We start from the raw sequence: 15,655 nt of genomic DNA, 5'->3' as shown, positions 1-15,655 counted from the left end.
ATTGAAGGCATTTTCTGGTGCCCCTGCTGCCATAAAATTACAGTTTTTTTTACCATTTGCTTTACAAATTATGACACTATTTTACTAGGTAACATATGTAACAAGGTTTCATGGAATTATAGGAATATTTTGTTGTATCATTACAGTAGTAGATGGGAATAATGGTAAAGTTTTTTACAGTTTATATTTATTTTTACTCTCACAGTACTTCACAGTTTTGCAGATATTTTCTGGTGCCTCTGCTGTTTTTCCAGTACTGTACAGTTAGTTCCTTTATTGACAGTAATAAAAGGACAAGTTTATTGCTCTCATTACAACTTTTTATGTCCCACTGTGCAGAGGTCAGAGGTCAGAGTCAATACACATTGCATATACTGTACACATATTTTGTCACAAGAAAAAAGGTAGCTGTTCTTAATAAAACTTAATAAAATATTCAGTCATTGTCTGTTTTACCACTTTACCCTATTCAGGGTCACGGTGGGTCTGAATCACTGGGTGAAAGGCAGCAAACATCCCGAACAGGTCTTCAGTCCAGGGGGACTAAACATGCCTCCCTATTTTTGAGTGGCTCTGTATAATGGAAACAGTGTATGTATAATATACACTGATCAGCCATAACATTAAAACCACCTCCTTGTTTCTACACTCATTGTCCATTTTATCAGCTCCACTTACCATATAGAAGCACTTTGTAGTTCTACAATTACTGACTGTAGTCCATCTATTTCTCTGCATACTTTTTAGCCTGCTTTCACCCTGTTCTTTAATGGTCAGGACCCCCACAGGACCACCACAGAGCAGGTATTATTTAGGTGGTGGATCATTCTCAAAACTGCAGTGACACTGACACTGGTGGTGTGTTAGTGTGTGTTCCACTGCTGGTATGAGTGGATCAGACACAGCAGCACTGCTGGAGTTTTTAAACACAGTGTCCACTCACTGTCCACTCCTACCTAGTTGGTCCACTTTGTAGATGTAAAGTCAGAGACGATCGCTCATCTGTTGCTGCTGTTTGAGTTGGTCATCTAGACCTTCATCAGTGGTCACAGGACGCTGCCCACGGGGCGCTGTTGGCTGGATGTTTTTGGTTGGTGGAGTATTCTCAGTCCAGCAGTAACAGTGAGGTGTTTAAAAGCTCCAGCAGCGCTGCTCTGTCTCTTATCCACTCATACCAGCACAACACACACTAACACACCACCACCATGTCAGTGTCAGTGCAGTGCTGAGAAAGATCCACCACCTGGGAGAGTCCTGGCCATTGAAGAACAGTATGAAAAGGGCTAACAAAGTATGCAGAGAAACAGATGGACTACAGTCAGTAATTGTAGAACTACAAAGAGCTTCTATATGGTAAGTGGAGCTGATAAAATGAACAGTGTGTGTAGAAATAAGGCAGTGTGTGTAGAAATAATGAGGTGGTTTTAATGTTATGGCTGATCGGTGTACTTGACAGGGTTATCTGTTTCAGAGTCATAGCTTAATACCAATATATTATGCTTCTTTTATTGTTTTTATATTATTTTTTATAGATTTACAGTGGATTCAGAAAGTATTCAGACCCTGGAATGCACTCCATAAACTTTGCTGTCTCAGAATGCTTTTGAGTGGCCCAGAAAAATCCAGACTTCTTTTTGTATTTCAGGCAGATTAAGATAGATCTCCTCACTGGTTCGCAATGTTAACTTTGTAGCTCCAAGCTCATTTAGGCACCAAACATGTCATGACTGATCTGTTTTAATTAACAATACATGTTTCAACCAAACTGATACTTCAATCATGGCCTTGAGCTCTGATTTTCTTCGGTCCCATAAAAAGACTAAACACAGTCTGTCAAGTACTGAACTTTATTTGTTCCCTAAGAGGCAATATTTTAATTACCTGTAATCACATGTCTGCTTGCAAAATGAAAAGATCAGATTCTCATAAGAGTAAATAAAAGAGAAAATGCAGGTCGTACTCAGTTCAGAGGATTCAAACCACTGCTTTAGTTTAGCAGCGCACAGAATTCTGAAAGAAAAAGAATGTAAAAAGATAAGAATTTATTCATATACATTCATTCCTTCATTTCAGACCTGTAACACATTCCAAAAAAAGTTGGGACGGGGGCAATTTAGGGCTAGTAATGAGGTAAAAATCCTAAACCTAATTATTACTGTGATATAAACAGGTGATTGTAATCATGATTTGGAACAATCAGTATCAATGCAAGGCTTTTGCAAGTTTATTGATATACTTTGCATATTTCTCCCTCTACAGTGCATAATATCATTAAACGATTCAAGCAATCTGGAGGAATTTTAGTGTGTAAAGGGGAAGAACGCAAGCTTAAGCTGAACACTCAAGATCATTGATTCCTCAGACGGCACTGCATCAAGAACCGCCACTCAACAATAACTGATATAATCCACATGGGTGAGGGATTACTTTGGCAACCCTTCGTCAATCCCTCAATATGGATGTACATTCACAAATGCCACTTAAAACACTGATCAATGGTGCCTACACATGAGACAGGGGATAATAGAGAATAATGTGCGTGGCTGTTCGTGCATGATACGGATCCCCATATAAACCCACCACGTGCAGGTGATAATGCTGGTTCTGATAGAAAGGTGTCAGAATACACAGTGCATCACAGTTTGTTGCGTATGGGGCTGCATAACCTAATGTTAGTAAGGTGGTCATAATGTTATGCCGATCAGTGTAAATGGTAACTTTAAAAAAGCCAAACTGTTATGGCCAGATTAGGTTGATGTATTTCCAAAACAGTAAGTTGTAGTCACAGGGGGCGGTGGTGAGTACCAACCGACAGTCCGATTAGGGACAAGTCACAAACTGTCGACATGTTGTTGGGCGGCCAAGACTCATTAATTTCAGAGTGTCTTGTGCCTGTTTGGATGTGTCTTGTCTTTGTATCCCAGCTTGTTTGGAAGCTGGGGTCGGAGCACATGATTAGCCATTGTACGGCGCCCCTGGAGCAGACAGGGTTAAGGGTCTTGCTCAAGGGCCCAAGAGTGGCTGCATGGCAAAGCTGGGATTCTAACTCTCAATTTTTCAGCTGATAACTCAAAGCCCTACCCACTAGGATACCACTGTCCACTGTTTTGGCGGGTCAGAGCTGTTTTGACTGCATATTAGGTGCATGATCCTAATAGCACACAGTTAACAATCTAGCTCATAATGAAGTCCTGTAATATTTGGAATATTGGATGTGATTACCTTAGAGCAGTGAAGCTTAACTTCAGATATTATCAAACCTTCCAGATGATTTCAATTGGAAAGCCAGGCTTAAACTAGAAAGCCAATTGTAGTCTTAGTAGATGTTAAGCTTTAATCCACTTGGTTTAGAATCAGGGCTGGAGTTAAAGGTTCAACTTCTCAGGAACTGTAGGCTTAACGTATCCCTTACCTTCCATCCCAATTTTGCCATCTCCATCACAGTCCACAGCACACAGAAACGCTTTGGTCTCTGAGTCTGTCAGCTCCCTGGCTTCTTCCATGAAGTTCTGCAGGAACAGTCTGGAAATGCCAAAAAGAAATAAAGATGTTCTATAATAAATAATAAAAACATTTCTTAATGGTACATCAGGTGGCACGGTGGCTAAGTGAGTAGCACTGTCGCCTCACAGCAAGAAGGTCCTGGGTTTGATCCCCAGGTGGGGCGGTCTGGGTCCTTTCTGTGAGGAGTTTGCATGTTCTCTCCGTGTCTGTGTTGCTTTCCAAATCCAAAAACATGCAGTCAGGTTAATTGGAGACACTGAACTGCCCTATAGGTGAATGGGTGTGTGTATGTGTGTCTGTCCTGCGATGGACTTGCACCCCATCCAGGGTGTTACTGTGTGCCCATTGAAAAGCTGTGATAAGCTCCAGCCACCCACCCCCCTTCGCGACCCTAATTGGATAAGCGGTTAAGAAAGTGAGTGAGTGGAACACCAAACATCCAAAGTTGTTTCTTACTTGAGCTCTTCTTCTTCAATAAATCCACTCTTGTCTTGGTCCAGCACTTTGAACACCTTTTGGCTGTCTTCTTTAGATTTTCCAGACAGTCCAACTTGACTGAGGAACGTCTTGTGTGAGAAGGTTCCTGGATCTGTGGAGATAAAACAGCGTTATGAGGTTTTATGATAATTTTTTATCCATCTTTAAATTAAAAGCTGAACTACAGGGTCAAACAAGGCTTTTATTTCTCACTTATTTAATTTTTCTACACATGGTATGATGGTGTATCTACAGACTCTATGGAACTAAACATTGTGGTGATATAATTACGAGCACGTGGGATTTGTACTTCGTGTGCCCCATGGTCACAAGCTGTTCTCGAACACTCAGCGTAATGGCGGTGGTAACCGGGTGGTAACGACTCCCCAGCCCCCTGGCTGCTTAGTTACCTGGTACTAACCATCACCCCTGCACTGGCTCTCTTGAGACTCAGTATGGGTGTGTGAAAACATGGAGCTTTGTAATCGGTTGCTTAGGATGAAGGCTTAAGATTCAGGGTTTGGGTGTATGTGTGTGTGGAGGAGACCTTGGCAGGCCCGGACAGCTGCTGTGATGTCCTCGTCTTTTAGGATCCCTGCGAATGCCATGCTTGGTTCAACCTGGTGGAAAGCAATGAATGAAATGAGTGAAATCTACATAATATTCATGATCTGTAGAGAAATCTTCATTATATTTTGTTCATTTGATTATGTGCACGTCTTGCTTAAGTATTTCTGTTCTCTATAATGATAAAGCATTAAGTCTAAGACAAGTCCAAGATTAAACAGCCTTGATAGGTTGAAGATCTGGTCTAAAGAGCTTCCAGTCCAAGTCTACACAGAAGTCTAATGAGAGTGAGAAAGAATTAGGACCAAGACCAATCTTTAACTAGAATTTAAATGTCAAAATATTGAGAAATCCTGACATATAGGCATGAATCATCATTAAAATATTATACTATAATTTAAAGTCCACCTTCAGATTACACCTTCAGACGCTTTTATCAGAACCTGAGTACAATGTAAGCAATCAAGCATTAGGGCTTTGCTCAAAGACCCAACAGTGGCTTGAACGAGCAACCTTTTGATTATTAGTCTAGTACCTAAACCACTGAGCTGTCACTTTGACCAATGTATTAAATAATCTCCAGTGGTTGAGTGGTTAGTATACAGCAAATACAGGTAACAACAATTACAACTCAACAAATAGCAAATAAACCTCAGCATGGAACTCTCACACCAATGTAGTTGTTGCTCACTAATCCACTTAGTCAAATTATTTAAATAGACACAACTGTTGTTTTTACTAGTTGTACGATGTACGACCAGATATCAACAGGAGGAAATGTTGACCGCAAGATTAGTCTAAAGTCTAAATCTTTATTGCATTAATAAAATCTTGTTTTTTTTTAGTTCTGTTCCTCTTGCTCTGCATTGGTTTTTCTCTTACATACTTGGCTCAACTCAGCAGCAAGTGTGTTAAACAATATTAATATGCAGGATCAACAAGCACCATCATGTAATCGATTGTTAATTGCATTAATAACAAATACTCAAAGTTTAAGTGATTGAATTAAGCATAACATCGACCTGTAGTGAGCACTAACCTGATGCTGGATGCGCCTGTCTCCAAACAACCGTCTTCCTCCTCTGTATTCACCTGAATGCAGATCTGTGAACCTCAGGATCAGAGAAGCTAGTTTTCTTAACCCCAAAGGGACCTGTGTCACAAAACACATCCCCTCTCATTAGCTAATCAGAGCAGATTGTTAGTCGCTCATACTGGTTACTACTTTGGGTCAGGTGAGAACAAAAGGTCTCCATCTACAACCCCAAATTAGAAAAAGTTGGGACAGTATGGAAAATGCAAATAATAATAATAATAATAACATTTACTTTGACTTTTATTTCATTGCAGACAGAATGAACCTGAGATATTTCATGTTTTGTCTGTTCAAATTCATTTCATATATTAATAAACATCCTTTCCTGCATTTCAGGCCTGCAACACATTCCAAAAAAAAGTTGGAACAGCACAGTTTACCACTTTGTAATGTTGCCATTTCTTTTTCACCACACTTAAAAGACGTTCTGGCACAGAGGAGACCAAGCGACTTAGTGTTCCAGGTTTTATTTTGTCCCATTCTTCCTGCAAACACATCTTAAGATGTGCAACAGTACGGGGTCGTCGTTTCAAAATTCTCCACACATTCTCTATTGGGGACAGGTCAGGACTGCAGGCAGGCCAGTCCAGTACCCGTACCCTCTTCTTCCACAACCATGCCTTTGTAATGTGTGCAGCATGTGGTTTTGCATCGTCCTGTTGAAAAATGCATGAACGTCAATGGAAAAGATGACGTCTTGAAGGCAGCACATGTTGCTCTAAGATCGCAATGTACTTTTCTGCATTAATGCTGCCATCACAGAAGTGTAAATGACCTTTGCCGAGGGTACTGACACAGCCCCATACCATGGCACCATTTGCTGATAACAGTCTGGATGCATTTGTTGACAAACTGGAGATCCTCTAGTCATCTTTGCTCATCAAAGACTCAACTTTCCTGGAGGCTGCTTTTACAATCACCTGTTGACATCACCTGTTTAGAATCACATAATTATTTAGTTTTTTCACCTCATTACTAGCCCTAAATTGCCCCCATCCCAACTTTTTTGGAATGTGTATTTTTAAAGAGATACAGCTGATCACTGATCCTTTTAGGCTTTATATTTTTTGAGACATTTTTCATCTACCTTACCGACTGTGTCTGGCACAATGCTCAGCTCAGGTGCAGTGTGTTGAAACTGATGAGCACAGCGTCCCCTGAGATAAGTAGTTTTCTTTGAACTACTCTGTGTTGACCTTTCTGTTGGTGAACGCGGTTGTCGCAGGGTAAATGAGTAAATGCTCATAATTGACAAACATATTTTAAAGATTATACACGGATCAGCCATAACATTAAAACCACCTCCTTGTTTCTACACTCACTGTCCATTTTATCAGCTCAACTTACCATATAGAAGCACTTTGTAGATCTACAATTACTAACTGTAGTCCATCTGATTCTCTGCATGCTTTGTTAGCCTCCGTTCATGCTGTTCTTTAATAGTCAGGACCCCCACATGGCACGTGATACTGACATGGTGGTGGTGTGTTAGTGTGTGTTGTACTGGTATGAGTGGATCAGACACAGCAATGCTGCTGGAGTTTTTAAACACCTCACTGTCACTGCTGGACTGAGAATAGTCCACCAACCAAAAAATATCCAGCCAACAGCGCCATGTGGGCAGCGTCCTGTGACCGTTGATGAAGGTCTAGAAGATGACCAACTCAAACAGCAGCAATAGACAAGCAGTCGTCTCTGACTTTACAACTACAAGGTGGACCAACTAGGTAGGAGTGTCTAATAGAGTGGACAGTGAGTGGACACGGTATTTAAAAACTCAAAACTCCAGCAGCGCTGCTGTGTCTGATCCACTCATACCAGCACAACACAGACTGCAGAGCTGAGAATGATCCATCACCCAATAAATACTTACTCTGTAGTGGTCCTGTGGGGGTTCTGACCATTGAAGAACAGGGTGAAAGCAGGCTAGAAAAGTATGTAGAAAAACAGATGGACTACAGTCAGTAATTGTAGAACTACAAAGTGCTTCTATATGGTAAGTGGAGCTGATAAACTGGACAGGGAATGTAGAAACAAGGAGGTGGTTTTAATGTTATGGCTGATTCCTAGATTGTATGGAAGCACCTCCACCTCCACCTCCTTTAATTCGTAATCTCTACGTATCTGATGAAATAATCAATGATTGTGTGTTAGAGCTGGTGATTAACCTAAATACCTCGATCTACAGATCATGTTAAGGAAATGAGTGTTTACAGGAATGATTTTAAACTCTGCGTTTTTAGACTTGGTCCCTGATTGGTTGGAACGCACAGCTACATGTGACGTAGCCAGTGCTAACATGGCGCAAGAAAGCGGCGTTTATGCTGGGTCGTGTCAATTAACCGTAGCGTTTTAATTTTCTTTATGCAAACCCTTAAAATGCTGTAAAATGTCAGTATAGAAATATGAATAGCTGGGTTACGTTATAAGAAATGTGTAAATTAAGTTGAAAAATGGAAGACAAGAGTTAGTGAAAAGCGGCTGTGGACAGGTAGCTTGCTAGCGTTAGCATTAGCTAGGTTAGCTAGCTTAGCCGGACTGTTGATGGTCAGGCTGCTAACGCTGAGCTAAGCTAAATGTTCTGCGTCTACCAGCACCGGTGATATGTAGACCGGCTCTGTTTATCTGTACTAGTAGCTAGTTTATCGGACAAATGACTTGTTTATATAATTTACTTTGACAAAAGTGAGTGCTGGTTGTTTAGAGGTGACTAGCTGTGTGAGCCGAGATGATGGCCAGGCTCGGTGTGTTGATGCTGCTAGTGACCGCGGGGTTTATGCAGCTGTTGCTGCTTTCCGAAGGCGCACCTCTTCCGGATCCACAATCAGGTAAGAACTGCTGTTTTGCTTAACAAATCCCCTGATGACACAACAGCTGAAGGTCTGGTCAGGGAGATTACCATAGTGGGATCTATCAGCAACACACACACACACACACACACACACACACACACACACACACACACACACACGAACTGTCAGGTCAGGTAAAGCAGTCAGCTAATAATGAACAGATTGATGTGATGTTACCATGGTAAACATGTTATACATTTACATTTCGGGCATTTAGCAGACGCTTTTATCCAAAGTACTGTGACAGTATACAGTCTAAGTAATTGAGGGTTAATGGCCTTGCTCAAGGGCCCAACAGCAGCAACCTGGCAGTAGTAGGGCTTGAACCAGCAACCTTCTGATTTCTAGTCCTGTATCTTAACCACTAGGCTACAACGCCCCTGTACACACTGTAATGTCACAAAAAGCAGCGATGGCATCACTGCCACAAGTAACTGATCTCATCGAAAGTTGTGATCGTCGTGCTCATGAGGTAATTGAAGCTGGTCAATGAAGTTGGTCATCATCCCAATAACAGCATAAACAATCCCAGTGGTTAAGGTACTGGACTAACCAGTCCAGCTAGGGCTTGAACCAGCAACCTTCTGAAGGTAATTGAAGCTGTAAGTTCAAGAGATGATCCTTGACACTAGTTAGTCGTCATCACAATAACAGCATAAACAATCCCAGTGGTTAAGGTACTGGACTAGTAATCAGAAGGTCAAGCCCCACCACTGCCAAGTTGCTGCTGTTGGGCTCTTGAGCAAGGCTCTTAACCTTCAATTGCTCAGACTGTATATTGTAACTGTACTGTAAGTTGCTTTGGATACTGGTTGAAATATGAATGGCATTCTATGTACATTTATATGTAAGTTTTTATTCCAAGCGATGGTTAATTGCCTTGCCCACCAGCAGCGACCTGGCAGTAGTAGGGCTTGAACCAGCAACCTTCTGATTTCTAGTCCTGTATCTTAACCACTAGGCTACAACGCCCCTGTACACACTGTAATGTCACAAAAAGCAGCGATGGAATCACTGCCACAAGTAACTGATCTCATCGAAAGTTGTGTTTTTAGTGCTTTTGAGGTAATTGAAACTGTAAGTTCAAGAGATGTTACTTGACACTAGTTAGTCGTCATCACAATCACAGCATAAACCATCCCAGTGGTTAAGGTACTGGACTGGTAATCAGAAGGTTGTTATCGCTGGTTCAACTTCAAACCCTACCACTGCCAAGTTGCTGCTGTTGGGCCCTTGAGCAAGGCTTTTAACCTTCAATTGTTTAGACTGTATACTGTAACTGTAATATAAGTTGCTATAAATAAAGGCGTCTGCTAAATGCTGAAAATGTAAATGTAACTGTAACTGTCAGGGAGTTTTATCAACACAGATCTAGTGTTGTAACCTAGTATTAGTCCCAATACCAGTGAACAGTATAGTATCAGTATATCTTTACAGTATAATGAAAATGTGTAGATCAATATGTATAACTCTAATTTATAGGGTTATCTCAATACCACTTTGTCCAGTTTTGCCATGATTAAACTCTGTCTGTCAATACAACCCCATTACTGGGATCCTCCTGGTAATTAAGATGCTTTTCTAACCCTAGGAAACCACTTTGCAGAAAACCAGGAAGGAGTTACTGGTTGAAATATGAATGGCATTCTGTGTACATTTATATGTACGCTTTTATCCCAAGCGACTCACAATATTGTGGCAGTATACCCTCTAAGCAATTGATGGTTAATTGCCTTGCTCAAGGGCCCAACAGCAGCAACCTGGCAGTAGTAGGGCTTGAACCAGCAACCTTCTGATTTCTAGTCCTGTATCTTAACCACTAAGCTACAACCCCCTGTACACACTGTAATGTCACAAAAAGCAGCGATGGAATCACTGACACAAGTAACTGATCTCATCGAAAGTTGTGATCATCGTGCTTATGAGGTAATTGAAGCTGTAAGTTCAAGAGATGATCTTTGACACTAGTTAGTCATTATTTTAATAACCCAGATCTAGTGTTGTAGCCTAGTATCAACCCCAATACCAATGCAGAGTATAGAATTAGAATATCTTTACTGTATTTATTTATTTATTTGAATTTTAACATCATGTTTTACACTTTTGGTTACATTCATGACAGAAACGGTAGTTACTCGTTACACAAGATTCATCAGTTCACAAGTTTGATGTTAAACTCACTTGCACGTCTTTGTACTGTGGGGGGAAACCGGAGCTCCCGGAGGAAACCCATGCAGACACTGGGAGAACATGCAAACTCCACACAGAAAGGACCCGGACCGCCCCACCTGGGGATCGAACCCAGGACCTTCTTGCTCTGAGGTGACAGTGCTACTCACTTAGCCACCGTGTCTTTACTGTACTGTATAATGAAAATGTGTAGAGCAATATGTATAACTCTAATTTATAGGGTTATCTCAATACCACTTTGTCTATTTGTGCCATGATTAAACTCTGTCTGCCAATACAACCCCATTACTGGCATCCTTGTGGGAATTAAGATGCTTTTTTACCCTTGGAAAACCATCGTGCAGGAGTTACTGGTTGAAACATGAATGGGATTTTGTGTAATGCATGACATGGCTTTAATACAGCGAATCCCAAGCCAATCGCTTTAGACTGATGATAAACCAGGTCTATTATGTTCTTACATTTAAGCTTCAGCTTAGACCTGACCTAGATCTAATGACATGAGAATAAACCACAAAATGTCACCAAATAAGCAGTTGACATTTCAGCTGAGTCTCTGTATCGGCTAATTAACCTTTGGATTCATAAGGGTAAGCATCTATTGAATAATGGCGCGATATGATCAATAAACCATGTCACAATATAATCTTAATACACGTGGGTCGTTGGTCTCTCTCTTCAAACCATTTCTGAATAATTTTACCCATCATTCCTTTTCTTATTTTCTCTTTGTTAATATTCTTGGGATTGGATGTTATTTCCAATACTTGATACTAATCCCATGCCGTATTAGTACCTGATACTAATCACTGTAAATAAGGCAAGAAAGCTTACACATGGTCTAGGGGCGGCACGGTGGCTAAGTGGGTAGCACTGCCGCCTCACAGCAAGAGGGTCCTGGGTTCGATCCCCACGTGGGGCGGTCTGGGTCCTTTCTGTGTGGAGTTTGCATGTTCTCCCCGTGTCCACATGGGTTTCCTCCGGGTGCTCCGGTTTCCTCCCACAGTCCAAAGACATGCAAGTGAGGTGAATTGGAGACACTGATTTGTCCATGACTTTTCGATATGACTTTTTGTAATGAGTAACTGCCGTTCCTGTCATGAATGTAACCAAAGTGTAAACATGACGTTAAAATCCTAATAATCAAACAAACAAACAAACACATGGTCTAGAAATTAGGAAAGCACAACTCAGGCTTTACACTCGCTCACCGACGGCTGATTCAGTGCCCCAAAAATTTGAGAAGCTTGAAACGTCAGGACTTCAACATGGCTTGTTTAAAATTCATCAAAATAGGGGTGGCAGAGGGTGACTTAACTAATGAGTAGCTAGAACAGATATTAAACCGTTCTGTTTAAACAACGGTTAAAGAAATCCTTGATAGAAATAAAACATATTCATAAAACATACACTGATCAGCCATAACATTAAAACCACCTCCTTGTTTCTGCACACACTGTCCAATTTATCAGCTCCACTTACCATATAGAAGCACTTCTACAATTACTGACTGTAGTCCATCTGTTTCTCTACATACCTGCTTTCACCCTGTTCGTCAATGGTCAGGACCACCACAGAGCAGGTATTATTTGGGTGGTGGATCATTCTCAGCATTGCAGTGAAACTGACATGGTGGTGATGTGTTAGTGTGTGTTGTGCTGGTATGAGTGGATCAGACACGGCAGCGCTGCTGGAGTTTTTAAACACCTCACTGTCGCTGCTGGACTGAGAATAGTCCACCAACCACAAATATATCCAGCCAACAGCGCCCCGTGGGCAGCGTCCTGTGACCACGGATGAAGATCTAGAAGATGACCATCTCGAACAGCAGCAATAGATGAGCGATCGTCAAGGTGAACCAACTAAATAGGAGTGTCTAATGGAGTGGACACGGTATTTAAAAACTCCAGCAGCGCTGCTGTGTCTGATCCACTCATACCAGCACAACACACACTATCACACACCACCAACATGTCATTGTCACTGCAATGCTGAGAATGATCCACCACCTAAATAATATCTACTCTGTGGTGGTCTTGACCATTGAAGAACAGCATGAAAGGGGGCAGATGGACTACAGTCAGTAATTGTAGAACTACAAGTGCTTCTATATGGTAAGCGAAGTTTTTAAAAGTGTTTTTAATGTTATGGCTGATCGGTGTGTTCACCCCTTGGTTCTACTAGTTTGTTGGTTGTCCAGTATTTTATTTTGTGTATATGGATGTTTGTCTTTTAGCCAAGTGCCTCAAAGGGTAATAAATTGAACAACTTGATACTTGTACTAGGTGCTTTGTTAACCTATAATCTCAATCATGTGATTCTAGTACTTACAGTAATGTGTAATGTAATAACTCATTCCATCCTTATCAACAGTGATAAATGATCTACTACAGAGGGAAATCATTCACTAAACAAAGACCAGCTGTTTAGTTTAGCTGTTCTGCTTCAGATTTGAATTAGATGCCAGAAATCCTGAGTGGACGTCTTGCCACATTAGTCTCATTAGTGCTGTGTTATTGTCTTATTGGTCTGGTAAACAAGCTAATGGTGATTCTCTGATTGCTTTAATTTATTTGAGCTCAGGTATCAGCAGGTAATTTCCTGGTTAACGATACAGGTTGTCTTCATGATGACTGATTACAAGGTTTAACAGTCCACACTGCTCATCTTGTCATGGTGCATAGTTACGGTCTGAGAGAACAGAACAGTCCTGGGCCAATGACTAACCTTTTTGCAGCACTGGACATGGGTTAAATATTCTTTTTGTACTCTTGGTTAAAATTTTGACTTGGTAGGGATTAGACAGTACATTGCTCAGCTGATTTTGGATGTTCAGTGGACGCTTACCCAGGGGCGGCACAGTAGCTAAGTGGGTAGCACTGTCGTCTCACAGCAAGAAGGTCCTGCGTTCGATCCCTAGGCAGGGGCGCTCCGGGTCCTTCTGTGCGAGTCTGCATGCTCTCACCGTGTCTGCGTGGGTTTCCTCCCACAGTCCAAAAACATGCAGCCAGGCTAACTGGAGACACTGAATTGAATGAACTGAATGAACCAGTGCATCGTAGTGCCGGTCCCAAGCCCGGATAAATAGGGAGGGTTGTGTCAGGAAGGGCATCCGGCGTAAAAACCGTGCCAAATCAATAATGCGGATCACGATCCGCCGGCGACCCCTAACGGGAGTAGCCGAGGGACTAGAGTGGAAGCTTACTCAGCTTTACCTTGTCTCCAGAAAGACCCACTTGTGTTAAATTGTAACTTTGGCTTCCTGGGTGTTTAACAGTTCTACAGTTCTGCAGTTGTGTTACTAGTGATATCTGATAACCGCCAAAGAAGTCATCGTTCAATGTGCGCGGCCGCTTCTCAGCTTAATTTTTATTTCATTTTAGGCATTTAGGAGACGCTTTTATCCAGAGTGACTTACAGTACTGTGACGGTGTATATTATCTAAGCAAATAAGGGTTAAGGGGAACCTGGCAGTGGTGGGGCTTGTACTGGAAACCTTCTAATTACTAGTCCAGTTCCTTAACCACTACAGCTGTCCTTTTTATTTCGAACAGCTGGCAGTTGATATTAAAATAAGCAGTGGAGCCTCAGTGTTTTGATTAAATTGGACTAAGCAGAAATTCAAGACCCCTTTAGCGTGCACGGACAGGAATACCCTGGACAGGGTGCCATTCCATCACATGGCTTTGGCCAGCCCCCTCAGACATAGCCGTTCATATCTGGGTTAAAAAGACCTGAGATTTGAACTAGAGATGTATGAGTACCGATACTAGTATCGGGTATTAGCCCGATACCGCGCTCATTAACTCGTACTCGCAAACGAGGCTCCGATACTAAACATCCGATACCTTGTGCCTAGTGCACGTTGCTGCGTTAACGCAGGGATTTTCAACCTGTGGGGCGCGAGTGCCTGACCGGGGGCGTGACATTACGAGATTTTTTTACTTCTAAAATTAAAGCAATTCATTTTTCACCCATGGGAGACAGATTGAATTATTCTCACTGACCACGCTCACATGCACGTTTAATGTTATTTAGTTATTCCGTTTGACAAAAAGAAAACCTTCAAAATAGAGCTAACAGCGAAGATAACCGGTTACAAAAGCGTTTGTTATATTACAAGTGTTATAGGACGTGTTTGTGTTCAATACTCTGTTCACAGTGTCGATACAGGAGTCGACTCATTTTAAGCACAGCGTAAGTTTCTTTTCTCAGTCAATTCTCCGTTTTTACTGTTATAATAAATGATGCGGTTGTAAATAAACACCAAATACTACAGAACATTTTGTGTGACTCGCTTACATTACAAAGCTCAGGCTTAATTATACTGGTTATTACCACAGAGCGGGAGCCGACTCAGAGTCGTTTACGATTTACCGAGGTGAACCACGAATGTATGTGCTGATAGAATCGGCTCAGATGGGATCGGACTGTATTATCCTTTTAAAGTAAATATTTCAATCAGCAGAATCGCATCGCATGTATGATGTGCACAACGTTAATTACGTGCGTTTATTAATTAACGTTAGCTTGTCAGAAGCTTTCTCAATGATGTCTGTGCGGTGTTTTTTTTTTTTGTTTTTTTTTTTTACAATTAGTGATGGCAACCCAAGCAACTGTTCCACTGCACTATTTTACACTAAAAACTACACTATTCCATAATGCTCCAGATTGCATCATTTTAAATAGGTATCGGTATCGGCGAGTACAAAAATACATGTACTTGTACTCGTACTCGGTTGGGAAAAAATGGTATTGATGCATCCCTAATTTGAACTCGTATTTTAGTGGCGGTGGGCTACTGTAATGGAACTTGTACACTGTATGAAATACTAAAACGGAAGACACTGGGTGCAACACGGAGTACTCTGGACAGGGTGCCAATCCAACCCCTCTCCCCTCAGACATAGCCAATTATGTTTATGTCTGTCTAGATGCTGGCTGATAGCACCACAAAGGTTTGAACTCA

The 15,655-nt window shown here is 41.5% G+C and overlaps 2 protein-coding genes across 5 annotated transcripts in view; one reads left to right on the top strand and one right to left on the bottom strand.

Annotated features, from left to right (window-relative positions):
• Positions 1 to 1,851: 1,851 nt before the first annotated feature.
• Positions 1,852 to 8,416, bottom strand: pvalb5 (parvalbumin 5). Its single transcript, XM_062984830.1, has 6 exons — positions 8,320 to 8,416; positions 5,588 to 5,701; positions 4,529 to 4,601; positions 3,961 to 4,093; positions 3,413 to 3,522; positions 1,852 to 2,010 (listed from the first exon to the last, which is right to left on the bottom strand). The coding sequence occupies exons 3-6, from the start codon at positions 4,587 to 4,589 to the stop codon at positions 1,988 to 1,990; spliced, it is 327 nt and encodes a 108-aa protein (XP_062840900.1). The 5' UTR covers positions 4,590 to 4,601; positions 5,588 to 5,701; positions 8,320 to 8,416; the 3' UTR covers positions 1,852 to 1,987.
• Positions 8,351 to 15,655, top strand: part of lmtk2 (lemur tyrosine kinase 2) — a 59,968-nt gene continuing 52,663 nt past the window's right edge. For all 4 annotated transcript variants that reach the window (XR_010007321.1, XR_010007320.1, XM_062984829.1 and 1 more), the window contains exon 1: positions 8,351 to 8,472. Coding sequence is in view for 2 of the 4 variants with exons in the window: in XM_062984829.1 (XP_062840899.1) it covers positions 8,373 to 8,472 (100 nt within the window). In the remaining 2 variants the exon portion in view is untranslated. The remainder of the gene's footprint in view (positions 8,473 to 15,655) is intronic.

Source organism: Trichomycterus rosablanca, chromosome 22 (genome assembly GCF_030014385.1).
Source record: "Trichomycterus rosablanca isolate fTriRos1 chromosome 22, fTriRos1.hap1, whole genome shotgun sequence".
Lineage (NCBI taxonomy): Eukaryota > Metazoa > Chordata > Actinopteri > Siluriformes > Trichomycteridae > Trichomycterus > Trichomycterus rosablanca.
This window is presented reverse-complemented; position numbering and strand designations above follow the sequence as displayed.

Coding starts and splice junctions, on each gene's coding strand:
- pvalb5 (XM_062984830.1), bottom strand. CDS start 4,589: ATGGCATTCGCAGGGATCCTAAAAGACGAGGACATCACAGCAGCTGTC. Junction 4,094..4,528: donor AGCTGTCCGGGCCTGCCAAG/GTCTCCTCCACA, acceptor TTATCTCCACAG/ATCCAGGAACCTTCTCACAC. Junction 3,523..3,960: donor ATTGAAGAAGAAGAGCTCAA/GTAAGAAACAAC, acceptor TGGCATTTCCAG/ACTGTTCCTGCAGAACTTCA.